Source organism: Dendrobates tinctorius, unplaced genomic scaffold (genome assembly GCF_039654945.1).
Source record: "Dendrobates tinctorius isolate UK_male_01 unplaced genomic scaffold, ASM3965494v1 ptg000059l, whole genome shotgun sequence".
NCBI lineage: Eukaryota > Metazoa > Chordata > Amphibia > Anura > Dendrobatidae > Dendrobates > Dendrobates tinctorius.
Window position 1 is genome coordinate 3,923,364 of NW_027361727.1, and position 27,334 is coordinate 3,950,697.

General features: G+C 43.7%; 1 protein-coding gene across 7 annotated transcripts in view; it reads right to left on the minus strand.

The window, feature by feature from the left end:
• Nucleotides 1-7,959: 7,959 nt before the first annotated feature.
• Nucleotides 7,960-27,334, minus strand: part of NAV2 (neuron navigator 2) — a 479,602-nt gene continuing 460,227 nt past the window's right edge. For all 7 annotated transcript variants that reach the window (XM_073578323.1, XM_073578321.1, XM_073578320.1 and 4 more), the window contains 12 exons: nt 23,453-23,606; nt 22,502-22,661; nt 22,249-22,346; nt 21,858-21,953; nt 21,604-21,772; nt 21,222-21,457; nt 20,958-21,112; nt 20,658-20,729; nt 18,778-18,974; nt 10,823-10,941; nt 10,529-10,732; nt 7,960-10,373 (listed from right to left, as the gene is read on the minus strand). In XM_073578323.1, coding sequence (XP_073434424.1) covers nt 10,248-10,373; nt 10,529-10,732; nt 10,823-10,941; nt 18,778-18,974; nt 20,658-20,729; nt 20,958-21,112; nt 21,222-21,457; nt 21,604-21,772; nt 21,858-21,953; nt 22,249-22,346; nt 22,502-22,661; nt 23,453-23,606 — 1,786 coding nt within the window. In that variant the 3' untranslated portion in view covers nt 7,960-10,247. The remainder of the gene's footprint in view (nt 10,374-10,528; nt 10,733-10,822; nt 10,942-18,777; nt 18,975-20,657; nt 20,730-20,957; nt 21,113-21,221; nt 21,458-21,603; nt 21,773-21,857; nt 21,954-22,248; nt 22,347-22,501; nt 22,662-23,452; nt 23,607-27,334) is intronic.

Below are 27,334 nucleotides of genomic sequence, written 5' to 3' on the forward strand. Positions count from 1 at the left end.
CACAACTGGGCATTACAATGTATATTTATCTGCACAAGTATCGCTATCCTGTACCCCAAGTGTTGGTGTCATATAATAATATATCCCAAGTGTCAGTATCATTATCCTGCACCCTAAATGTCAGTGTCATTATCCTGTACCCCAAGTCTTGTACCCAAAATGTTGCTCATTAGCCGGTCCCCCAAGTATCAGTTTGTCATTGTCCTGTACCCTGAGTGTCAGTTATGGCATTATTCTGCTGCAGGCGCTGGAGTTATGGCAGCACTGATAGAAGACTTTTCACCAGTCACCATCTTTTGCTTTTATTGTATTTCCGCTACTCCTTTGAGTATTGTTTTTTTTAAAATCCGCCATATGGCGCTATCCACAGATAGGGGCCTTTTTATTTAGTGCTAATTTTATGGTGTTTTCCAATGGGGCGTTCTAGGGGAATTATACAGATCACACTAAAGACACCCCCATAGGATGCTGTGAGCCACGCCTCCATAGAATTCTGTGAGCTACGTCCCATACAATCATGTTAGCCATGCCCCCATAAAAATCCTGTGAGCCAGGCCCCATAGAATCATGTGAGCCATGCCTCCACAGAATCCTGAGCCATGCCTCCATAGAATCCTGTGAGCTATGCGTCCATAATCATGGAAGCCTATGCACCCATAGAATCCTGTGAGCCATGCCCCCATAGAATCCTGTGAGCCACGCCCCCATAGAATACTGTGAGACACGTCCTTATAGAATCCTGTGAGCCACGCCTCCATAGAATCCTGTGAGCCACGCCCCCATAGAATCCTGTGAGCCACTCCCCCATATAATCCTGTGAGCCACGCCCCCATAGAATACTGTGAGCCACGTCCCTATAGAATCCTGTGAGCCACGCCTCCATAGAATCCTGTGAGCCATGCCTCAATGGAATCCTGTTAGTCACGCCTCCATAGAATCCAGTTATCCACGCCTCCATAGAATCCAGTTAGCCACGCCTCCTTAGAATCCTGTGAGTCTTACGCCATAGAATCATGTGAGCCACGCCTCCATGGAATCCTGTGAGCCACGCCTCCATAGAATCCTGTGAGCCACGCCGCCATAGAATCCTGTTAGCCACGCCTCCATAGAATCATGTTAGCCACGCCTCCATAGAATCCCGTGAGTCTTACGCCATAGAATCCTGTGAGCCACGACTCCATAGAATCCTGTGAGCCACGCCTCCATAGAATCCTGTGAGCCACGCCTCCATAGAATCTTGTGAGCCACGCCTCCATAGAATCTTGTGAGCCACGCCTCCATAGAATCTTGTGAGCCACGCCTCCATAGAATCTTGTGAGCCACGCCTCCATAGAATCCTGTGAGCCATGCCTCCATAGAATCTTGTGAGCCACACCCCCTTATGAAAACCATATAGTTTAGCACTGAATAAAATGTCAGCTTTAAAAAAAACCCAGAATACTCGGGAGAGCATCGGGAATACAGTAAGAGCAAAAATTGCCCACTTTTTACCTGGCGACAGGTCCTCTTTATGCAGGAGCATTATGGGGCAGTTGTTTTTATGTAATCTTCATCTTTCTGATTCAGATCAGGAGGATTGGAGGATTTTAAACAAAGCTCTGTAATAGGAGGCGCAAGCGATCTGATCGCTCCATGCCCTGTGTTTAGGAAATAGGTTGCTGGATTCTTCTGGACGGCGGGTTGTGCAGCATCTTGCATTGCCCTCCGCCCACTGGCTTAACCTGATCTCATTATTCCAGCGCCTAAGGCGGCCGACAGCAGGAGACAAATAGAGGTGGCAATGGAATGCAGCATTGCACAATGTGATATGGGTACTACTAATTATGGTGCACAGTATATGATGCTCTGTTTGGTAACCATGGATCACTATCTGTGCTCTTTACTATTAGACACTTTGTGAGCACTATGTGTACAGGAACTATCAGTATGGTGTTGTTTACGGAGATGCACTAAGTGAACAGTGCCATTTACTGTGATGCAATGTCTGAAGAGAGAATCTGTCACTTACCAAAATATATATTTTTCCCTGGTCTAAAACCGAGTGAACAGCATTTACTTTTGTTCTCCATTCATGAGATATGTCCTCTCTTCCTTTTATATACATTTGTCAGCCAAGGGGGTGGGGTCAACTCATCTCTGTGGATGTTTTCTTGAATATTACACCCTTTAGCTAATGAGTACATTTACACACATGGGAGAATGGCCATATCTCGGGATCGGAGGGGCGCAGGAGGAAAAGAAAATGCCGGATTCAGGAGAATAGCAGCATTTACACCAGGTAAAAAAAATTAAGTGACAGATCCTCAATGGAGATGTACAATATTAAAATCTTGCTGTGCAGATGACTTTGCTGAGTGGAGTCATTGTTGAAATCTGTGTTCTCAGGTTATGGGCCAGCTGGAGAAGACTGGTAGAAGGGAACCATGCCAGAGAACGAGCCGTCTGACCTCACTGTTATACATTGTACTGTCAGTAGTTTTTAATGATCATCCATTATGATTACGCTCTGTAGAGCGTCGGTGCAGTATCTGACCCCGGTATCATTACTGTATTCAGGCTCAGAATTGTGGGAATATTATTGCCATTTGTACTGTTTTATTCACTAACTTTATAGCTGAATGATGGTGCTATGAAATAACAGTATGGTGGTATTATCCAGTCACTGTCTAGTGGTATTATTCAATAACTGTATCATGGTATTATCCAGTGACTGTACAGCCATATTATTAAATAACAGTTTCACAGCATTATCCAGTGACGCTACAGTGGTATTATTTAATAACTGTTTCACAGTGTTATCCAGTGATGGTATAGTGGTATTATTTAATAACTGTATTACGGTATTATCCAGTGCTTGTACAGCAGTATTATTTAATAACACGGAATTATCCAGTGGCGGTACAGCGATATTGTTTAATAACTGTATCACAGTGTTATCCAGTGACGGTACAGCTGTATTTAATAACTGTATCACAGTGTTATCCAGTGACGGTACAGCTGTATTATTTAATAACTGTATCACAGTGTTATCCAGTGACGGTACAGCTGTATTATTTAATGACTATATCACGGTATTATCCAGTGCTGGTACAGCGGTATTATTTAAATACTATCATGGTATCATCCAGTGACTGTACTGCAGTATTATATAATAAATTTATCACGGTGTAATCCAGTGACGGTATAGCGGTATTATTTAATAACTGTATTATGGTGTTATCCAGTGATGGTCCAGCTTTACTATTTAATGACTATCACGGTATTATCCAGTGCTGGTACAGTGGTATTATTTAAATACTATCATGGTGTTATCCAGTGACGGTATAGTGGTATTATTTAATGACTACCAGGCAGCATGGTTGCTCAGTGGTTAGCACCTCAGTCTTGCAGCGCTGGAGTCCTGTGTTCAAATCCCGCCAAGGACAACATCTGCAAGGAGTTTGTATGTTCTCCCAGTGTTTGCGTGGGTTTCCTCCAGGTTCTCCAGTTTCCTCCTACATCCCAAAGACATACTGATAGGGAATTTAGATTGTAAGCCCCGTCAGCAAGTGCCAATAATGTCTGTAAAGCGCTGTGGAATTAATGGTGCTATATAAATTATAAATTAGTAAAATAAATACTACCATGGTCTTATTCAGTGACGTTATAGCAGTATTTTTTTTAGTAACCCTATGGTGGTATTATCTAGTGCTGGTACAGTGTCATTATTTAGTAACTGTATAGTTTTATTATCCAGTGATAATTTTATCTGTGTTATTCAGTGAAATGACAGGGTTATTAGTCAGTATGGTAGTAATATTTAGTTACTGTCTAGTGGTTTTATCTTCTGATAGTAGCGCTATTACCTAGAAACTGTATGATGGTCTTGTCCAGTGACTGTTTATTGGTATTACTTAGTAACTGTATGTTAGTGGTATTAAATAGTAACTGAAAAAAGTATTATCCAGAAAAAAATATAGTGGTAGTAACTGTAGTAACTGCAGTGTGGCTAAAAGTGCCCCATTCTGCTGATCAATGCAGGACCCAGGGGTTGGATTCACATCGCTCAATAAGTTATCACCCATCCCGTGGTTATATGATTACTTGTTTTCACCGCACAATCTCTTTAAGTGACTGCAGGGAAACAAGGAAAAGGCCACATTAATAACTGGCTCTTGCAGTTTTCAACCGCAGCCTAAGGGTTCGCTCATACGTCCGTGTAAATCGGTCTGAGATCAGACCACTAATGCACAGACTAGCAATCTTTATGTATTGCTATGAGGCTGTCACGCTCAGAACAGGAGACCTGCGGCCAATTCATGCATTAGTGGTCTGATCTCGGACTAATTTAAACAGACATCTGAATGAGCCTTTACACTGTCGCCTTAAGGGCTCGTATTCATTTGCGAGAAAAACAGACAATTGCAATACAAAAAAAATTAAAAAAATCGGACTGACGGCACTGTGATCAAAGTAAATCTATGAGTCCCTGCTCATCTGTGATTTTTTTTTCAGCTCAGAACAGGCTGAGAAAAAAAAAAAAAAAAAAAAATCGCAGCATGCTGACATTGTCCTCGTATCTTGGACGGGACTCGCCAAAGCAAGTCATTGGATGTGATAAAAAAAAATTGCATAGCACTTGGACGATGCAAGGGCCGTCCGACTTTTACACACACGTCCTTGAAAACCCGACATTTCATCTGCCCTGTACAGTAAAAATCACAGCGTTAATCGACAGAATAGATAGAATACATATATACGTAGAATAGATAGCTATAAAGATGACAGTAACATTATTACAGTGCATGTGTAGCTTACTGTACATGTATTTTATTACTAACATTTTCTGGAAAAAAAAAATGGCATGGGATCTCCTGAAATTTTATGAACCAGCAGAGGGAAAGCGGACAGCTTGGGGGATGATGTTTATAGCCTGGGAAGGGGATAATATTAATGGAGCTTCCCAGGCTATTAATATCAGCTCACAGCTGTATACCTAGCCGTTTCTGGTTATTATAATGGGTGACGCCCCCACAAAAAAAAGAAGTAGGGTCCTGTTTAATTAATAATCAGCAAAGGCTAGGCAGACAGATGCAGGCTGATATTAATAGGCTAGGAAGGGGCCATGGATATTTGTCCCCTTCCAGAATAAAAAATCAGCTCTCAGCCGCCCCAAAAATGGCGCATCCATAAGATGCACCAAATCTGGCACTTAGCCTAGTTTTTCCCACTTGCCCTGCTGCATTGGCAAGTGGAGTGATAGTATTGGGGTTGATGTCAGCTTTGTATTGGCAGCTGACATCAAGCCCAGGGGTTAGTAATGGAGAGGAGTCTATAAGACACCCTCATAGTCAAATTGTTAAAATAAATAACACCCAGAATAAAGTCCTTTATATGAAAAAAATTACACAGACTCCTTTATTGAATTAAAATTTAACAAGAACACATACTCACATTTATGCCCAATCCATTGAAGCCCATGTCCCCTGTAAAAAAAATAAAAATAACACAACATCAACCTCACCTGTCCCAACGTGAAGATAATCCAATTGTCCAGTGACTCGTCTAGCTTTGATACATCTAGATGACAGACTGAATTGTTGCATGATGCAACAATACATCCTGCCATCCAGCAGACTCCGAGCAGCGCGTGCTTGCTCAGCCACTCAGTGACGTGATAAAGTTCATATCCAATGAATTCGCTTCACTTTACTGACATAACCGCGAGCATGAAAAAGTTCTCACACTCGTGGTACTGTCAGAAAGGTAATCGGAGTTAAGAGCCAATTAACTCAATTCAACTCGGTGACATCAGCGTGAGCGCCGTTAGGATTTTTCCAATGGCGCTCTTGCTGACGTACTTGAGGTGAAAGGAGTTCATTGGTTCTGAACTCAGAGGACCTTTCGAACGGCACTGTGAGAACTTTCCCGCACTCGCAGTGTCGTCAGTGAGGTGAAATGAGTTCATTGGATAGGAATTCCGCGCAACTTTAACATGTCACCGTTAGTCACTGAGTTGAGCAAGCACGAGTAGCTCAGTGTCTCTGCTGGATGGCAGGTTGCATTGTCGAATCATGCAAAAATTCAGCCTATCTAGATGTAGCAGAGCTAGAAGTGTCACGTGACAATTGAATTATCTTCACTTCGGGGACAGGAGAGGATGATGTTGCTTCATTATTTTATTTTTATTTACAGGGGACATGGGCTGACTATGGGGTTAGTTATGGGGGCGTCTTATAGGTGTGTCTCCATTACTAACCCCGAGTCTTGATGTTGGCTGCCAATACAAAGCTGACATCAACCTTAATACTATCACTCCACTTGCTCGCACACCAGGGCAAGTGGGAAGAATGAGGTTAAGCACCAGAATTGGCACATCTTATGGATACGCCATTTCTGGGGTGGCTGAGAGCTGATCTTTTTAGTCTAGGATGAGGCCAATATCCATGGCCCTTTCCTAGGCTATTAATATTGGCCTGCAGCTGTCTGCTTAGCCTTTGCTAGTTATTAATTGTAGGGGGACCCTACGTAATTTTTTTGGGGGGATCCCCCATTTTAATAACCAGTAAAGGCTGAGTATAAAGCTGTGAGCTGATATTAATAACCTGGGAAGCTCCAAGGGTATTACCCACTTCCCAGGCTATAAACATCTGCCCCTAGTTGTCAGCTTTCCCTCTGCTGGGTAATAAAAATTTGGGGGAATCATACCATTTTTTCCAGAAAATAATTTACACACACAAAGTGCTGTATATCTATCTGTACCTATCCATCTCTGCTGCTGTGGGAAGGAATAGGAGATACAGATCCAAATTTGAAGTGTGCAGATAACTAAACCCGCTCAAATTTGGATCTGCATCTCCTATTCCTTTCCAAGGCAGCACAGATAGTTATATCATGGATCCAGAGCAGTGTTTAAACTCTGTCAGTGGTTGTGTGCACACAACCACATCAGGTGAGAACCTCTTTGGAAATCAGATCTCATTCGGATGCGATGTGCTAAAAATCGCATGATACTCGTCTCACTTTTCTGGACCGATATCGGACAGTTTTTTGTTTTTTTTTACGGTGATGAGTATAAGCCCTAAAATCAATATTCAATCATGACTACAAAGAGGCCTTTAATAGAGGCCTAGTGGCAGAGCTAAAGGGATTGTGCAAATCATTTCTGCTTTCAGAAACAGAACTACACTTGACCATTGGTTGCATCTTGTATTGCAACTCAGCACCACTGAAGTGAATGGAGCAGAGCCGCAATACCAAACACAAGCCATGGTCAGGGGTGGTGCTGTTCCTGAAGGAGAGCAGTCATGGACGAGACGTTTAAGCTTCATGCCCCAATCTTAACCTGAAGATCATTATAAGTGAAATGCACCAACTTTATAAAGAGCCAGCGATAATGTTGGCTCTTAATGCCTCAATACATTTGTCAGCCCATTGTTGATCACACTCCCGACTAGTACACTTGTCTTGGGGAGAGAAGTGAAAAAGTTGTAAATTAGGCTGGGGGGCTACATGGAGAACGTGTCGCACAACTATTTTAGAGCTGCGACTTTGCTGTATAAAAAATGATTAAAAATCCAAATTGCAGTTGTGTGCGATTTGCGTTGTCATCTAGGGCAAATGATCAGTGACATAAAAGCCTATGAATAAGCTTTAAATGTCGCACATTAGTCTTCAACATCACAGAGAAAAAACAATGTAGATTTTGCACTGCACTGGGGTACGAAAAGTGTCAAATAATGAATTTGCCAAAAACATCTGGTTAATGAAGACCAAGACCACAAAAAAAGGACAAGGATTGAGAAAAAAATAGTGCAGCAATGGTGAAGAAACCATAATGAATTTGGCCCAAAAACATTTCCTAAAATCAAAACTTCAATTGCCCCTCAATCCAACAAGGTGCAAAGCGAATGATGAATCTTGGCCAAAGTCCATTAGCGACTTCCAGGATTTATCAGGACGCACTGACTCCACACAGGATAAATAAGCATCGATTTATTGAATCATTAATAATTTAAGACTGGTACAATCAGTTTTGTTCGTATTGTCAGGAAACACAATCTGATCCGACCGTGCGAAAATTCAGTTCAAATACAAAATAAATCCAGGCAAAAAAAGGAAATCCTACATAAAATACTCGTCCCTCCCACACCTTTTATTTCCTTTTTTTAATCTTTTTTTTTTTTTTTACAAAAAGGGCTAAAAAAAAGTCATCAAAATGCAGCAGATTCATTAACTATTTACATTTGTTACACCGGAAACATTTACAGCTCCAGAAGGAAACTTCTCTCCAAAGTGAAAACAAAGTATTAACATGCGGGTGCGATACATGACGCGTTTCACCCACGTCACGTACAATTTACAACATGGGGGGAAGGGTTATATTAATCTCTTGTTATTATTATTCCGGTCTCCTTTATAACAATGTTGCATAGAATCCAGCGGAGATCTTATGATTGACTTTGTAAAAGGCGATTGGAAGTATAAAAACTTTCAGAAACGTTGAGTGATTCTAAGTATCGTCAAGCCCATCGGCCATATAACAGTCTGTATAATATGCTGTATCTTAGCCGGCACCAACATGGCCGAGACGTGGATCACATCAGCTACATCATGGTATAGACGAGATACAAAAAAAATAAAAATATACATCCAGGCAGACCTGCTTCCTGATGTTAACGAAGGACAATACAGTGTAATCTAGAGCCACCTGATGAGTTTCAGGCATCACAGACAACGATTTGTGATTTATATACATAATCCCAAAGCTATAAATATAGATATATATTTATTTGTGAAATCTGTCAGTGATATGAAACATCCAGCCATATTCACAGTTATGGATTTCAGTGCTGGGGGACTCTCTGAATTCTACCGACGCGTTTCGCTTTATCAGCCCCTTCTCTTGGTAGCAGACTTTGGGCGCTTGTTTGCAGTACAACCGATGATCCCATGTGCATTTCACCTTCCAGTCCACGCAGCGTTATTGTCGAAGTGTTTCCACTCAGGCCGGGTTATCGTAACATATGACAAAAAAGACACGTCACTCCGAGAATTCAGATGTGGGGTGCGCAGAAAAGGATACCAGTCCCAATTCAATAAAGAATAAGAAATCTGGCACTCCCAGGGAGTGCCGGATTTCTTATTCTGGGTTATCGTAACATGGTCTAACATGAAACAGAACACGTGAGGTATAGAAGAACTGCTCCTGCAGCCAGCACCTCTATTATGTATATATGATGTATAGACTTAGGCATTTCCCAGGTGGTAAATATAGAAGGATAATACAGGGTGCCTATTCACTTGTAAAACGCAAAACCAAAAAATGCAAACTGCTCCCCCTAAAAAAAAATGCAAATAAAATTCATAATGCAGCAGGTACATGGGGACGGATATTATCCCTGGTGGGGTAGTGGTGTGGTATAGAGCTGTTGTCTGCACTACAAGTCCCAGCTTTACAAGGAGAGTGCAGATACCCACCATGATTATAAGGCATTGAAAGGTTAGCACCAAAATGGGGGAGAGTGCGTCTTAGAGACATCGATGTTGGAGCAGACGGTTCCTGAGGAAGGACGGGTAGGCAGCTCCGCTCTTCCCTCTATGTATCAGGGAATGTGCACAGTGCAATATACTGTGAAGGGAACAGACACCGAGGAAATGAGTGACTGGACAAAGATGCATTGGGGCTTTCTGACACCAGCCTGTTCATCTCTTCCCTGTCTGGTAACCCACCTCATACAATAGTCACCTGTCCTATGACAGCAGAGTGGCGATTCAGTTTTTGGTTTGGTCTCAGACCCGATCAATGGTCATCATCTGTAAACCAATGTCCATGTGGTGGTGATGAGCCCTTTCATGCTCAGCGTAGAGTGGAGGAGTGAAGAGCGTCCTGAATAGCTGTATACTGTTTTCGGCAGACGCTCCGTCCCCCGGCGGCATCGGTTATACATAACGAGAGCAAGGCAAGCAGCGTAGTCAGCGACTATCTGCACTGAGGTCACCTAGTGAAGCTGGCAGGACCAGTACCCCTGTGTGTTTGGTTAGAGCAGCGTAGGCAGTGCGCCATCCCCTGTCCTGCCTGTGTAACTACAGATTAGTACATTTTCAGTGTGTCGGGCGTTTCGGCCCGGTGCATGTAATGAGTAGTGCAGCCTTGATTCTAACATGTGGTCACATCAAACTGGGTGCAGCGACCAGCGCCCCTGTCTGTCTGAAAGCCTTATTTGCCTTTCATATCTCAGCCACCTGTAATTGGGTGACTCTCATCATCACAATGCAGACTCCAGGGAGGAATCCAGAATATCGTCGTGATGGCTGTTGCTGTTGGAATCGCTGTCGTAGCTCTGGGGGCTGGAAAAATTGGCCGCTTCCTGGAGCCTCATCAACATGTTCATCTGTAAGAACAAGAAATTTACAGTAATGGAAGCAAAACTTAAAGGGAATGTCAAGTTTTGTGCAAAGCGTGCCCTAACAGCAGCTCATACTCTGGCGTATCCTGCAAACTTTTTGCTCAACTCCAACAAATAATTTTATTTTTATGGCTCCTTACCAGAGGATCTCCGTCCCCATCTCCTGATGGAGCTTGCTTGCTTGATGTCCCCTCCCTGGGCACAGAATACCCATCAAATCCAACATCTTCTGGTCGTAGCTGGAGAAGAGGAGGCCACTCATGCTGCAGGGAAACCGCTGTCCACGGGTAGGTATCCATAACCCACTTGGCAGGGTCTTCCCAGGGGGCTCTTCTGCCGTACAACTAGAACAGGGTAATGAGAAGGAAATTCTATGCATTGTACTTGATCAGCATGGCTGCCGCATCAATGATCTCCGAGATCAGGTTTCTTACCTGCAGCCCTTCTCTGACAGCTTCCAGTAGGTAGGGGATGATGGAGTAGTTCCAGAGGTCAGTAAACCAAACCCTCGAACCATCCACATCCATTGGACAAGACAGGAACAAACGAGGTCCTAGAATAAATAAAATGATGGAAAATATGTGACATATCCCATTTACAGGACAGACTCTGGCTCTACTGTCACTTTACCCCCGAGGGTGGTTTGCATGTTAATGACCGGGCCAATTTTTACAATTCTGTCCACGGTCCCTTAATAAAAAAAAATGGGATAAAAAGATGGAATAACTCTGCGCTGCTTGAAAGATAGAAGTACATGTGGATATTCAGATGAAAAAGTGGCTATATTCAACGCGTTTCAGAGTACTATGACTCCTTCAAAGTGTATACTTTTGTGGTTTCCTGATGATGGTCGTAGTACTCCGAAACGCGTTGAATAAAGACACTTTTTCATCTGAATATCCATTTGTACTTCTAGCTTTCAAGCAGTGACGAGTGAATCCACCTTTTTATCCCTTTTTTTTTTTTTTTTTACTCTGGCTGGTCACGAGGGGACTGGAGGATCTGCAGCAGCTAATATTTCTATGAGCCTGTGTTTGGGCTCTATCTAGTGAGTAAAATCTGTGCTGAGCTCACGGTGACTTTTGAGCTGCGGTGACTTCGGTAAGATCCCCGCTAGCACCGTGAGCGCTCACGGTGCTAGCAGGGATCTGATCGCAGCTCAGCCCGGCTGGGAACACAGCCCAGTGGCCGGAGGTAACCTCGATGACGTCACCACCGGTCTCTGAGGCTGCACTCTCAGCAGCTCATTCACCAGTGGTTTTCAGCCGGGACGGTCGCATGTTGGCACCGTCCAGGTTGAAAACTATTTATCCCCCAGACATGGATTACAGCGTGGGAAAGAATGATGGACAGGTATGGTATATTGTTGGTTTTTTACTTTATATTTATTACAGGAGATTGAGAGCTTCGCTGGGATTTGGCGATGCAGTAAGTATGGTTTATTTGAGATTAATAAAGGAGTCTGTTTCATTTTTTTCAAATAAAGGACTTTATTCTGGCTGTTTCTTTATTTACAATACAATTATAGGATTAGTAATGGATGGGTGCCTTATTGACGCCTCTCCATTACTAAGCCTTGGGCTTGATGTCACCTGACAATACAAAGGTGACATCAACCCCACAAATATTACCCCACTTGCCACCTCTACAGGGTGAGTGCGAAGAGCCGGGCAAAGCGCCAGAATTGGGGCATCTAATAGATGTAGCCCACAGCTGCCCAGGCTGGGAGGGGTCAATATCCATGGCCCCTTACCAGCCTGAGAATACCAGCCCCCCCAGCTGTGAGCTTTAGCAAGGCTGGTTGTCAAAAATGGGGGGGACCCCACGCCTTTTTTTAAATTATTTAAATAATTAAAAAAAACAGCATGGGGACCCCTCTATTCTTGATAACCGGCCTTGCTGAAAGCTGAGGGTTGCAGCCCCCAGCTGTGAGCTTTGTCTGGCTGGTTATCAAAAATAGGTGGAACCCACGCCAGGTTTTCTTTTTAACTACTGTATTTATTTACGACGCGGGAGCAGCAGATAAATACTCCCATCCGCGGCTCCTGCTGTCACTGTTATTAGCAGCAGCAGGGGTAGGCTGATGGGGATAATAGTCCCATCAGCCACCGCCTACTGTCTCTTTAACCCCTTCACCCCCAAGGGTGGTTTGCACGTTCATGACCGGGCCAATTTTTACAATTCTGACCACTGTCCCTTTATGAGGTCATAACTCTGGAACGCTTCCATTGATCCCGGTGATTCTGACATTGTTTTCTCGTGACATATTGTACTTCATGTTAGTGGTAAAATTTCATTCAAATAACTTGCGTTTATTTGTGAAAAAAATGGAAATTTGGCAAAAATTTTGAAAATTTCGCAATTTTCCAACTTTGAATTTTTATGCCCTTAAATCACAGAGATACGGCACACAAAAAACTTGATAAGTAACATTTCCCACATGTTTACTTTACATCAGCACAATTTTGGAACCAAAATTTTTTTTTGTTAGGAAGTTATAAGGGTTAAAAGTTGACCAGCGATTTCTCATTTTTACAACACCATTTTATTTTTAGGACCACATCACATTTGAAGCCACTTTGAGGGGTCTATATGATAGAAAATACCCAAAAGTGACTCCATTCTAAAAACTGAACCCCTTAAGGTGCTCAAAACCACATTCAAGAAGTTTATTAACCCATTAGGTGCGTCACAGGAATTTTTTTGAATATTTAAAAAGAAATGAACATCTAACTTTTTTCACAAAAAAAATACTTCAGGTTCAATTTTTTTTATTTTACCAAGGGTAACAGGAGAAATTGGACTGCAAAAGTTATTGTGAAATTTGTCCTGAGTAGGCTGATACCTGATTTGTGGGGGGGAACGACTGTTTCGGCGCATGGCAGAGCTCAGAATGGAAGGAGCGCCGTTTGACTTTTTCAATGCAAAATTGGCTGGAATTCAGATCGGACGCCATGCCACGTTTGGAGAGTCCCTGATGTACCTAAACAGTGGAAACCCCCTACAAGTGACCCCATTTTGGAAACTAGACCCCCCAAGGAACTTATCTAGATATGTGGTGAGAACTTTGAACCCACAAGGGCTTTACAGAAGTTTATAACGTACAGCGGTACAATTAAAAAATCATATTTTTTCCACAAAAATGATCTTTTCACCCCAATTTTTATTTTCCCAAGGGTAACAGGACCCTATAAGTTATTGTGCAATTTGTCCTGAGTACGCTGATACCCCACATGTGGGGGTAAACCACTATTTGGGCGCATGGCAGAGCTCGGAAGGGAAGCAGCGCCATTTGACGTTTTTGGCTGGAATTGAGATCGGACACCATGTCGCGTTTGGAAAACTCCTGATGTACCAAAACAGTGGAAACCCCCCACAAATGACACCATTTTGGAAACTAGACCCCCTAAGGAACTTATCTAGATGTGTGGTGAGCACTTTGAACCCCCCCAGTGCTTCACAGAAGTTTATAACGCCCGGGCGTGAAAATAAAAAATTCTTATTTTTTCCACAAACATGATCTTTTAGTCACCATTTTTTTATTTTCCCAAGGGTACCAGGAGAAATTGGACCCCAAAAGTTGTTGTCCAATTTGTCCTGAGTATGCTGATACCCCATATGTGGGTGAAAACTACTGTATGGGCACACGTCGGGGCTCGGAAGGGAAGTAGTGACGTTTTGGTATGCAGACTTTGATGGAATGGTCTGCGAGTGTCATGTTGCCTTTGGAGAGCCCCTAATGTACCTAAACAGTGGAAACCCCCCACAAATGACCCCATTTTGAAAACTAGACCCACTAAGGAACTTATCTAGATGTGAGGTGAGCACTTTGAACCCCCAAGGGCTTCACAGAAGTTTATAATGCCAGGGCATGAAAATAAAAAAAATCGTATTTTTTCCAGAAACATGATCAATTAGTCCCCAATTTTTTCATTTTCCCAAGGGTAACAGGAGAAATTGGACCCCAAAAGTTGTTGTCCCATTTGGCCTGAGTACGCTGACACCCCATATGTGGGAGAAAACTACTGTATGGACACACGTCGGGGCTCGGAAGGGAAGCAGTGACGTTTTGAAATGCAGACTTTGATGGAATGGTCTGCGGGTGTCATGTGCGTTTGGAGAGCCCCTGATGTACCTAAACTATTGAAACTCCCCACAAGTGACCCCCTTTTGGACACTAGACCCCCCACGGAACTTATCTAGATGTGTGGTGAGCACTTTGAACCCCCAAGTGCTTCACAGAAGTTTATAACACTCGGACGTGAAAATAAAAAAAATCATTTTTTTCCACAAAAATGATATTTTTGCCCCCAATTTTTTATTTTCCTAAGGGTAACAGGAGAAATTGGACCCCAAAAATTGTTTTGCAATTTGTCCTGAGTAGGCTGATACCCTACATGTGGGGGTAAAACACTGTTTGGGCGCATGGCAGAGCTTGGAAGGGAAGGAGCACCATTTGACTTTTTCAACTCAGAATTGGCTGGAATTGAGATCAGACGCCATGTTGCATTTGGAGAGCCCCTGATGTGCCCAAACAGTGGAAACCCCCAATTATAACTCCAACCCTAACCCCAACACACCCCTAACCCTAACCCTAGCCCTAACCCTAGCCCTAACCCTAGCCCTAACCCTAAGGCTGTGTGCACACGCTGCGGATTTTGCTGCGGTTCCGCAGCGGTTTTGGCTGCTGCGGACCCCAGTACCATGATTCCCTATGGGAATCAAAAACCACAGTGCAGACGGTGCGGAATTTTCCGCGCGGATTATCTGCGGTTTTCAATCCGCAGAAAGAATTGACATGTCAATTCTTTCTGCGGATTCTCCTGCGGTTTGCCATCTCCTCTAATGAGGAGATGAAAAACCGCAGGACAAAACCGCAGAGCAATCTGCAGGTAAAACCGCAGGTCTTTTGACCTGCGGTTTCACCTGCGGATTTTACAAAATCCGCGCGGATGAATCCGCACCTAATCCGCAGCGTGTGCACACAGCCTTACCCTAACGGGAAAATGGAGATAAATACTTTTTTTTTAGTTTTATTATTTTTCCCTAACTAAGGGGGTGATAACGGGGGGGTTTGATTTACTATTTATGGCGGTTTTTATGTTTGGCGGCTGTCACACGCTAAAAGACGCTTTTTATTGTAAAATAGTTTTTGCATCACCACATATTGAGAGCTATAATTTTTCTGTATTTTGACACACCGAGTCATGTGAGGTCTTATTTTTTGCGGGACGAGTTGACGTTTTTATTGGTACCATTTTCGGGCACGTGACATTTTTTGATCGCTTTTTATTCCTATTTTTGGGACGCAGAATGAACAAAAACCAGCGTTTCATGAATTTCTTTTGGGGGGGTGCGTTTACACCGTTCCGCGTGCGGTAAAATTGATAAAGCGGTTTTATTCTTCGGGTCAGTACGGTTACAGCGATACCTCATTTAGGTCGTTTTTTTATGTTTTTGTCGGTTTCATGCAATGAAAACTATTTTATATAAAAAATAATTATTTTTGCATCGCATTATTCTGTGAGCTATAACTTTTTTATTTTTTCGCTGATGATGCTGTGTGGCGGCTCGTTTTTTGCGGGACAAGATGACGTTTTCAGCGGTACCATGGATATTTATATGCGTCTTTTTGATCGCGCGTTATTTCACTTTTTGTTTGGCGGTATGATAATAAATAATTTTTTGCTTCGTTTTTTATTTTTATTTTTTAAGGGGTTCGCTAAAAGGGTTAACTAATGGGACAGTTTTATAGGGCGGGTCATTACGGACGCGGCGATACCTAATATGTGTACTTTTATTGTTGTTTTTTTTTTATTATTTTCAAAAAATGAATTTATTGGGGAATATTTTTTTTTTTTTTTTTACTAATTTATTTGGCGATTTTTTTTTTAATTTATTTTTACATTTTTTTTAAATTTTTTTTTTACTTTATTACATAGTCCCAGGTGGGACATCACTGTCCTGTGACAGATCGCTGATCTGTCACATCACAGATCACTGTGACAGATCAGCAATCTGTCACAGGCATTGAAGCAGACTTCCTCTTGCCTGCGCTTTGCAGGCACTGAGGAAGCCAGCTTCCTCAGGTCCCCGAAGGCCCCCGTCGCCATCTTGGATTCGGGGGCCTGGAGGATAGGAGCCCCCCGCAGCAACGCTGCACATTGCGCTGCCGTGGGGGGCTCAGGGAAGCACGGAGGGAGCCCCCTCCCTGCCGATGCTTCCCTTTAACTCCCGGTACACCGCGATCATGTTTGATCGCGGTGTGCAAGGGGTTAACGTGTCGGGGGCGGTCCGTGACCGCCCCTGACACATAGTGCCGGGTGTCAGCTGTGATAATCAGCTGACACCCGGCCGCGATCAGCGGCGCTCACCAGGTGGGCGCCGCTGATCGCGGTAGATGTACTATCCCGTCCACGGTCATACGGGCCCGGGTACAGTGGACGGGATAGTACGTCGGATATCAGGAAGGGGTTAATTACTTAAAATGTAACTCTCACTATTCTCCCCTGCTCGCACCGATCACTGGCAGAGCAGTGTTCAGCACCCAGCACCTGGGAACAGCACTTACTGTAACACTTCTTCCCTGGCACCCGTCCTTGTGGTACTGATGCAGCACACGCATGCCACACATGTGCACAAGTATTACACACACGTACACTGATATCTCCGGTAACGGAAATATCAGAACGTGTGAAAGAGGCCTTATAGCGGGTTTTCATGTTTGGCAGCTGTCACACACTAAAAGACGCTTTTTATTGCAAAAAATAGTTTTTGCATCACCACATTTTGAGATCTATAATTTTTTCCATATTTTGGCCCAAAGAGTCATGTGAGGTCATGTTTTTTGCGGGACGAGTTGATGTTTTTATTGGTACCATTTTTGGGCACATGACATTTTTTGATCGCTTTCTATTCCGTTTCTGTCTCATTTGGGAGACAGAATGAGCAAAAACCAGCATTTCATTAATTTCTTTTTTTTGGAGGGTTCTATACCGTTCCGCGTGCGGTAAAATTGATTAGGCAGATTTATTGTTCGGGTCAGTTGATGACAGCGATACCTCATTTATATTTTTTTTTATGTTTTGGCGCTTTTATATAATAACTATTTTATAGAAAAAATAACTATTTTTGCATCGCTTTATTCTGAGAGCTATAACTTTTTTATTTTTCCGGTGATGACACTGTGTGGCAGCTCGATTTTTGCGGGACAAGATGACGTGTTCAGCGGCACCATGTTTATTTATATCCGTCTTTTTGTTCACGTGTTATTCCACTTTTTGGTCAGCGGTATAATGATAAAGCATTGTTTTTTGCCTTTTTTTTAATGGTGTTCACTAAAGGGGTTAACTAGTAGAACAGTTTTATAGGTTGAGTCGTTGCAGACTCTTCCCGAGTTAAAACATTAGTATTGTTTTTTCTAAATGATTATGAACTTGTTTTCTTTGCAGTATTTCAGGTCTGAAAGCACTATTTTTTTTTTTTAATTTTGACCATTTCTCCTTTTCAGAAAAAAACACAAAATTTATGGCTTTGGAAATTCGGAGACATATTGTCAGATGTTTGTAGACTAAAAGAACAATTTACATTTTACCCAAACATATACCTACAAAGAGAAAAATCAGCCACACTGAACATTTGGAAGTGGTCTCTTAATTTTTGCCATAGCTGTATATTGATTTTTTATTATTATTTTTGATTTTTAAAAAATATTTTTACAATTATTTAAATTTTTTTTTACTTTGTCCCCACTATGGGACAATGATTTTTTGCAGGTTGATCACTTCTATAGCATGCAGATGAAGCAGCATCTGCATGTCATAGAAGCTGTCAGCACTGCACTGAGAAGGAGACTTGCTGATCATGCATTGCGCATGATCAACGTTTCCTAGCTCTGGTGACCTGGATGTTGTCATGACCACATCCACGCACCATGGCAACGATCGTCACGCCGCGGGGTCTCCTATCCAAAGTCAGAGGGGCTGTCAGCCCTGCTCCGGCCTCCGGAATGCTGCGATCTTGTTTGATCGCAGTATTTTGGGGGTTAAAGTGCCGGGAGCAGTCTGTGACCGCTCCTGGTACCTAGTGCCGGGTGTGAGCTGTCAGAATCAGCTGACACCCGGTGGTGATCGGCAGCGCACCCCCGTGAGCGTGGCCGATCGCGATGACGTAATATTCCGTCCATGGTCAAATTGGCCCAGGTCACATGGACGGAATATTACATCTGATGTCAGAAAGGAGTTAAATCCCTCTCCTGTGTGTGTGACAGCACCATCTACTGGCAGCTAATAAGAACTGCAACTATCCTGGCTGTGAAATGTAATAGGACTAGGAGACTGAACTGGAGATCCACAACCTGGATAACGCACGGACTATGGGCGCCACTCACCGATAGTGACATCTGAGGAGCTGTGGGTCTCCAGGAAGCGGTTCAAGTGTTGCCAGACTTTGGGAATCCAGTCTATTATCTTCCCCAGCTCTACATTTCTTGTCCGGTTACTCATTTCTGTTTCGATCAATTTCCTCCGGAGATAACGTCCAAGGAAACCTTTGACGGGTTCAGTGTGGTTGGCGCATAGCACCCACCTGTGTAACATACAGGGCAAAGGACAGGTTATACGACTGTGATAAGAGGTCTGAAAGAGCACGAATAAAAGCGTCCATACACTTTATATACCACTCACGAGACTCATCCATATACAGGATCACAGGCTGTAAATGTAAACTAGAATATGTTCATTTGCCAGGAGCAAGTAGACGTCTTGCAATAATGAGGGATTTACAGAGGTTGTCCGACAATCTTTAAAAACAAAGCACTTTTCTATTTGCCATCATTATACAACATGATCTACTGTTCCCTAGTAGCTTCAACTTGCATTTATTTACTTTTTCCACTTCTGATGAGATTGCACAGGGGAGTCTCACGCTCCGTGGCCTTATCTGACTCTGTGTGTGCTCCCTCCTTGCTGGTGTACTGCCAGTGCGCTCTGCTCTGAAGCAGGCAAGAAAACAGAGCACCTCATGTACCCGAATAAAAGTGAACGCATGCTCATTGTTCGGTCCTTTCCTACAGACGTTCAGAGAGGCTTGGGAGCGGACCGCACTGATTCAACATGGAGGCTGAAAAGCGGAAGGGAGGCCATTGAGGAAACGGCAGGAAATTTTATATAACAGTGTCAATTAAAACAATGCTTAAGGTCCCGTCACACCTAGCGATGCTATAACGATCCCGACAGCGATACGACACGACAGGGATCGTTGCCGCATCGCTATGTGGTCGCTATTGAGATGTCAGACAGTCCAATCTACCCAACAACGGAGCAACGATCTAGCGTGTCATAGCGACCTTTGTAACGATGTCGGGAACGCTAATCCCCACCTTGTCTTGCTTCTGAGTCGCTAACGAGGTCGTTAGGCTAGGTGTCAAACGTGACGATACAAGCGACTCAGCGGGACATGAGCGACCAAAGAAATGTCCAGACATTTCGGGCACGATCAGCGATACCCGGCAGGGGGGCCGGTCGCTGGTCACTGTCACACACAGCGATCTTGCTGGTAAGATCGCTATAACGTCACAGTTATAGTGACTCAGCAGCGATCTCGCTTAGTGTGACAGGGCCTTTAGTCTTTAGAAGTTTAAGATATCAGGCAACTCCTTTAAAAAGGTTGTTCTCATGATCAATCTTCAGCTGCACATTGCTCCCCTGTCTCCAGGCTTGATGGGGTGCAGTCCTGATTAACTGTTCAGAGCAGCAGCATGATGACCCCACTAAAAACATCTAGCAAAGTCTGGTTTTCCTCTGCAGCATCAGAGCAGAGTAGAGCATGGGGCACCAACGTTGGATCAGGGCTTATAAGCGCTGCAGAAAAGTGATTGCAAGCACTGTGCTCTTTACCTAGAAAACCAGCCACTGCTCATAGACTACTGGAGGTGGCCGGTACCTAAGGCAACGAGCAGTAAAAAATGCAATTAAAAAAATCATGTTACAGAGAGAATTATTTAATAAGAAGTACACTGCATCCATGCTTGTTTTTGCAGTCACTATAACCCTAAAGGGGTTTACTCATCAGTATAAAATGGATAAAATTACAACGTATATTTGAGAATCATTTAAGCTTTGTGGTTGTAACTTTGTCACTATTTCCAGAAGTCATGCTGGTTTTGAAATGGGCGAGTTAATTGTGGCAAGATTATAAAAGAAAACCGCCATGTACGGCCTTCACCCTGGTCACAATGAGCTTGATATTAAAAAATGGCATGAGACGCACCGGAAGTTATGATGAAGCTGTAGGTTGGGGGTGGACGACGTGGCCTGGTTCATGGTGCCAATTATGTATGGGCTGCAAAAAAAATAAAATAGCATTATATTAATGGGATGGTGCCTGCTGGATGTCACTGCTTATTCTGCAGTGTTATGTCAATCACAGAATCGCTTATGGGGAGATAAGAAATAATCTTCCTCCTCACAATTCCTCCGTATCTTCTACCTAGAGGGTCTGTACAGACAGCAGGACATAGAAACATACAGAACAAATCCCTACAGGAGAACGAGGCAGAAGAGTCATTACCACTTGTGGTATTTGCAGTTCAGGAGTCCATTAAAGATCTCGCCCAGCGAGCTGACATGATGGAGGTTGTCCAGGATGATGACGAGGGGCATGTCCACCGCGTTATTCTCGCTGTTGCACTGATCGGCAAGATTGGAGAGATACTGGCGCAGCTCCTGGAGGACAACAGAATATTCCACGCTGTAGTAGGGTCTTTATGTAGGGATATGGGGTCCCACTGTAAGGCCACGCTGCAGTATTAATCCTTCCTGGGGGAGTTTTTACCTTACTGGACTTGTGATCCACATTGAAGGTGGCGATGACGCCGTCCGTCAGCTCTCGCCCCTCACGCAGCACCATGTACTCAGACAGACGATTAGCCAGATAGGTTTTTCCTGTCCCGCTAGGACCGGACAAGATAATCCTTCTATGCTCCATCAATAATGAGATGTATCGTTGTAATATCGGTCGAGGTATCAAAGTCTCAAACACCAGGCTGTCCAAGCTGCTCTCCGAGAGACCTGACATAAACATAGGAAAGAAATCAATGCCACAAATGTCAAATAGACGCCAAGACTAAAACCGCTTCTAGGTCCTGGAGGAAGGAAACCTCCGCTCTGCCTAATGAAGGGGGATCCCAAGCAAGAAACCTCTCCTACACTCATACCTTTTAATGAGACAGAAATGGTGTCGCTCTCCCCCACAAGGTAGCCGCAGGGGAGCAGCTCAGGGGTCCCTGCTGTGTTCGTCCGCTTGATCTCGCCGATGCTGTAACCAACAACGCTGTCCGAATTCAGCCCCAGTTGTGTTACTGGATCCACATGTACTAAATATTCCTGCAAAACACAGAACAGCGGTCACAGCACCGGAGTGAAACATAGCAGTGAGCCCTCTTTTCTAAGATGTGGCCCCACACATTACCTTGAACAATCTTCGGACGACGCCATCAAGAACGTCCCATTTGGTTTTGCCACCGACGCCGATGCACCCGATAAGGAAGACACGAGGCCGGCATTCCTGCAGGAAGGGAGAGGAGACTGTGATGATAGGAAGAGGTAACAGTTCACATACAGGAAAGATGTATATCTTTGTACCGTAACAGTTCACAGTCACCATTCATCATGTTGACACTGGGTGGCGCTGCGTCCTAAAAAAATATCTATTTTTCTACAGAATTGTTTCTGTTGGACACTGGGATCCTCCATGAATGTGACTACTGGGAACATAGTGACCAGTTGAGATCCTGATAATGTAATACAATGAGCAGGGGTGTAGTATGTCGTGCACTGACATCTGTATATGCATCACACACCTCTCTCCACTTCATCTCCTCCACGAAGCTCACAACGATCTTCACATGGCGGCTCTCTCTGCGCATGGTGCCATCAGCCGAGTCATCTAGCAACATGTCTATAAGAGAAATGTGAAAAACGGATTATGTACCTTGGAGTCTGATGGAGAGACAAGACTAAATACATGACTCGTCACAGTGTCAGTGATGGCGAATAATGGGCAATCACATGGGTCACACATCAATAATAATACTACCTCTCCCCTGCACTTACCTAGGCTGGAGGACTCAGTCATGGTCATCCCAGGCTGGGAGAATCCTAGGGAATGTCTTGGGGAAGAAGAGATGGAGATCTGAGAAGGCGTTCTGCTACAACTCCCTGGGTTTTCAGCCTTCAAGCGATCGTTTTCAGCTTTTAGCTTCTCGATTTCCATCTTAACACAAGAATAGAACATTAGTCCAATCATATAATGTGGTCGGTGGTGTCAGACTAGATGTCAGTCAGTGAAGGAAGCCATTATTATGGCATTGCTAGATACTACAGAAAATCTGCAAATGCACTACAAATCTCAGCAGTTTCACATTTTACTGCTGTTACATGTTCATCTCCCAGAAATAAAAAACGGTAAAAGAAATGTTCCAATTCTTTATAAATAAAACTGAAAAGTTCTGCAACAACATTTCTCACTTTCCCCAGATCTCCGCTTGCTGTCAGTGTGCAGCAATATCCCTGTTTACATCCAGGACCACGTTTACTAGACTTCTTGATTTGTTTCATTCTCGACAATCCTCTATGAGCTGAACAGACAGACACATGGTAGCTGAACTGACACATTGAAGCAAATCCTCAGGACAGGAGAGGGATTTGTGCTGCTGATGTGTCTAGACCGGACACAGTGGGAATGACCCCTCGCCTGTGAGGAATAATAGATCTGCATTTCTTTTCCGCTTCTGGATGTAAACAGGATATTTTCATTCACAGACAGTAGGAGATCCAGAAGAGTCATGAAGACCTGAAGCATATTAGAAAAATGTGCAATTATTGATGTTTATTTACATGAGAGCAGAAGCTGCTTCCTCATCTACAGGCGAGATGTTGGGGGTAGTAGGGCTATCAAGTACGCAGTGTGCAACAAAGTAATGTAGGGGTGACTGCCACTGCATGGTCAGCACTGGTACTGCATGAGGCTGCGTGGTGCTGGTCTGCGGGGTCTTGGCTCCTTACCTGCATTCTGTTCATGGCCTCGCGCAGTGTATCCAGCTGATGTGCCGAGCTCAAGGCTTCCAGTCGGATGTCGGTCAGCTTCATCTCCTTGTCGCGGAGCTCGTTGCGCAGCTGCAGAACGCTGTCGGCCTCATTTACGGAGCAGTCGGAGAGCCTGTAAAGACAGTGTGAGGTTTATGGAGCCCATCCAGCCAAAGGCACAATCTGCTGGCAGCCAGAGCAGCTTATAAATCCAATATATATTTTTAGAGAGAGTGGCGCTGCCAGGATGATCCAGATCCAAGCATGTTATAACCAACAACCTCCGCGATCAGTGATGTGTCGCCAATATAACACGGTTTTGGCTACAAGGGGGGGGGTTGGTTTTATGGAGATAAAGCAGATTTGAGTGTCTCATTATGTCAACAGGTTCGCTTTCTTATAAGCCCAAATGGCACCAAACATCTTATGCCATAGGAGCCATCAGGGCTATTAATGCGGAAAGCGCAGCTCCCAGCCCAGCTCTGGCTGTCTCATCCTGCCCCCGTCAGGCAACTTTTTCATGGTGCAATGAAAAGTTCTGCTATTCTCTATGTTGTGTTTTTATTCCCTGCCATTTTCCACATCTTTGCTTGATCTCAGTGAATGGAAACATTTCACAGACTGAAATTCATCGCCTAGTGATTGTATCTCTTTATAACAGCGGCTGTGCCCTCTGCGGACCCTCTGACGGCAGCCATCATGCTGTCACTTTGATAGCTTAAAAAAAAAATTCTGTCAAGTCTGATAGAAGAGTAGACGGAGGCTCCAAATGCAGCCTGTGACAGCAGTGTGAACAGAGCCGAAGGGTTCTTTACGTAACACCTATACCATTCCAGAAAAAGCCCCAACGCTGAGCTGCACGAGAGAAATATCGGTCTCCGACACTCATGGGTGCAGCATCTGTATCATCGCTTGTCCTGACAAGATCATGTGGATTTCTATAATTAACTTGTAATTGATCAATTATGGCTTATCTGATAATTAAATGATTAACGGATTGTAAACTACTCCAATTACCCGGACAGGCCAGAGCCAGGCGCTGGGCTTAGTGTCAAGATGGATGTAGTACAGAGCTCAGGAGGAAGGAACAACCTGTAGTCCATTAATGAGGGCATCAACCTCCCACTGTATAGTATAGAGAATATACATGTCATCCCCTGAGGAAGAAGTTTTTAACTTTGAAACGCGTTGGGAAATAAATGTTTTAAAGCACACAACTTGTGAGGAGTGATGGTCTGGCAGCGCACGGCTAATCCATAAAAATTCCTTCTTTGAATCTACTCCAATTACCCGGACAGGCCAGAGCCAGGCGCTGGGCTTAGTGTCAAGATGGATGTAGTGCAGAGCTCAGGAGGAAGGAACAACCTGTAGTCCATTAATGAGGGCATCAACCTCCCACTGTATAGTATAGAGAATATACATGTCATCCCCTGAGGAAGAAGTTTTTAACTTTGAAACGCGTTGGGAAATAAATGTTTTAAAGCACACAACTTGTGAGGAGTGATGGTCTGGCAGCGCACGGCTAATCCATAAAAATTCCTTCTTTGAATCTACTCCAATTACCCGGACAGGCCAGAGCCAGGCGCTGGGCTTAGTGTCAAGATGGATGTAGTGCAGAGCTCAGGAGGAAGGAACAACCTGTAGTCCATTAATGAGGGCATCAACCTCCCACTGTATAGTATAGAGAATATAGAGGGGTGCAATAATTGGGGTTCCCCTTGATAAGTCAAAGAATAGAGAAATTTTATATACAGTTGTGCGCAAAAGTTTACATACCCCGGCAGAATTTTTGCTTTCTTGGCCTTTTTTCAGAGAATATGAATGATAACACCAAAACTTCTTCCCCACTCATGGTTAGTGGTTGGGTGACACCAATTATTGTCAAACTACTGTGTTTTCTCTCTTTAAATCATAATGACAACCCAAAACATCCAAATGACCCTGATCAAAAGTTCACATACCCCATTTCTTAATACCGGGTATTGCCTCCTCTAACATCAATGACAGCTTGAAGTCTTTTGTTGTAGTTGTGGATGAGGTTCTTTATTTTCTCAGATGGTAAAGCTCCCCACTCTTCTTGTCAAAACGCCTCCAGTTCCTGTAAATTCCTGGGTTGTCTAGCATGAACTGCGCGCTTGAGATTTCCCCAGAGTGGCTCAATACATTGCGGTCAGGAGATGGAGATGGCCTTTCAGAACCTTCACTTTGTTCTGCTGTAGCCAATGACAGGTCGACCTGACCTTGTGTTTTGGATCGTTGTCATGTTGGAACATCCAAGTACGTCTCACGCGCAGCTTCCAGGCTGATTCATTTTTCCTTCATCTTTAACCAAGTTTCCTCTGCCTTTGTAGCTCACATATCCCAAAACATCAGCGATCCACCTCCGTGCTTTACAGTAGGAATGGTGTTCCTTTCATCATAGGTCCTGTTGACCTCTCTCCAAATGTAACGTTTATGGTTGTGGCCAAAAAGTTCAATTTTGGTCTCATCACTCCAAATTTCCTTGTTCCAGAAGTTTTGAGGTTTGTCTCTGTGCTGTTTTGCATATTGTAGGTGAGATGCTTTGTGGCATTTGCGCAGTAATGGCTTTCTTCTGGCGACTCGACCATGCAGCCCATTTTTCTTCAAGTGCCTCCTTATTGTGCATCTTGAAACAGCCACACCGCTAGTTTTCATACATTCCAGTATTGCAGCTGATGTTATTTGTGGGTTTTTCTTTGCATCCCGAACAATTTTCCTGGCAGCTGTGGACATTTTTGTTGGTCTACCTGACCATGGTTTTGTTCTCACAAATCCCCTGATTTTCCATTTGTTAGTCACAGTTTGAACGCTGCTGACTGGCATTATCAATTTCTTGGATATCTTTTTGTATCCCTTTCCTATTTTATTCACAATTCAGAAACGTCAGTGGCTCGATGAAAGATGCAAGAGTCTGTTTGGATCCCAGAAACTCACTCAGTGTTTATGCACACACACTGATTACAGGCAAACAGGTCACAGGTGAGGATGTTACCTTTAGTAACCAGTCAAACCCTTCTGTGTCAGCCTCTGTGCATGTTCTTAGGCCAAAATCACCAGGGTAGGTGAACTTTTGTTCAGGGTCATTTGGATGTTTTGGGTTGTCATTATGATTTAAAAAGAGAAAACACAGTAGTTTGAGAATAACTGGCTTCACCGAACCACTAACCATGAGTGGAGAAAAAGTTTTGGTGTTATCATTCATATTCTCTGACAAAAAGCAAAGTAAGCAAAAATTCTACAAGGGTATGTAAACTTTTGAGCACAACTGTCTATATACATATATATGTATATAATGTGCAATAATTGGGGTTCTTCTTGATAAATCAAAGAGGAGAGAAATTGTATATATGATGGGTTACATTAGAGGACAGAATGTCCATATAATATAGTCTTCTCAAAGTTCTAGGAGGTCAATGGAAGTGAATCTGTTAATATCAGCATCCATGTTGGTCTAGGACAGTAGTAGGGTTAATATTAGTATTTTTGATGGTTAAGCAGGGAAGGGATATTGTCTAATCCACACACTACCTTAAACCACTTAATGTCAATATCTCTGGTAATCTAGAGCAATGAAGGAGTAATGTCAGAATCCTCGGTGTTCTAGAACAGTGAGGGACCCAATTCCAGTATCCCTGGTGGTCTGGGGTAGTGAGGGAACTAATTTCAGTATCCCTGGTGGTCTGGGGCAGTGAGAGAGTTAATTCCAGTATCCCTGGTGGTCTGGGGCAACGAGGGAACCAATTCCAGTATCCCTTGTGGTCTGGGGCAGTGAGGGGGCTAATTCCAGTATCCCTGGTTGTCTGGGGGCAGTGAAGGAGCAAATTCCAGTATCCCTGGTGG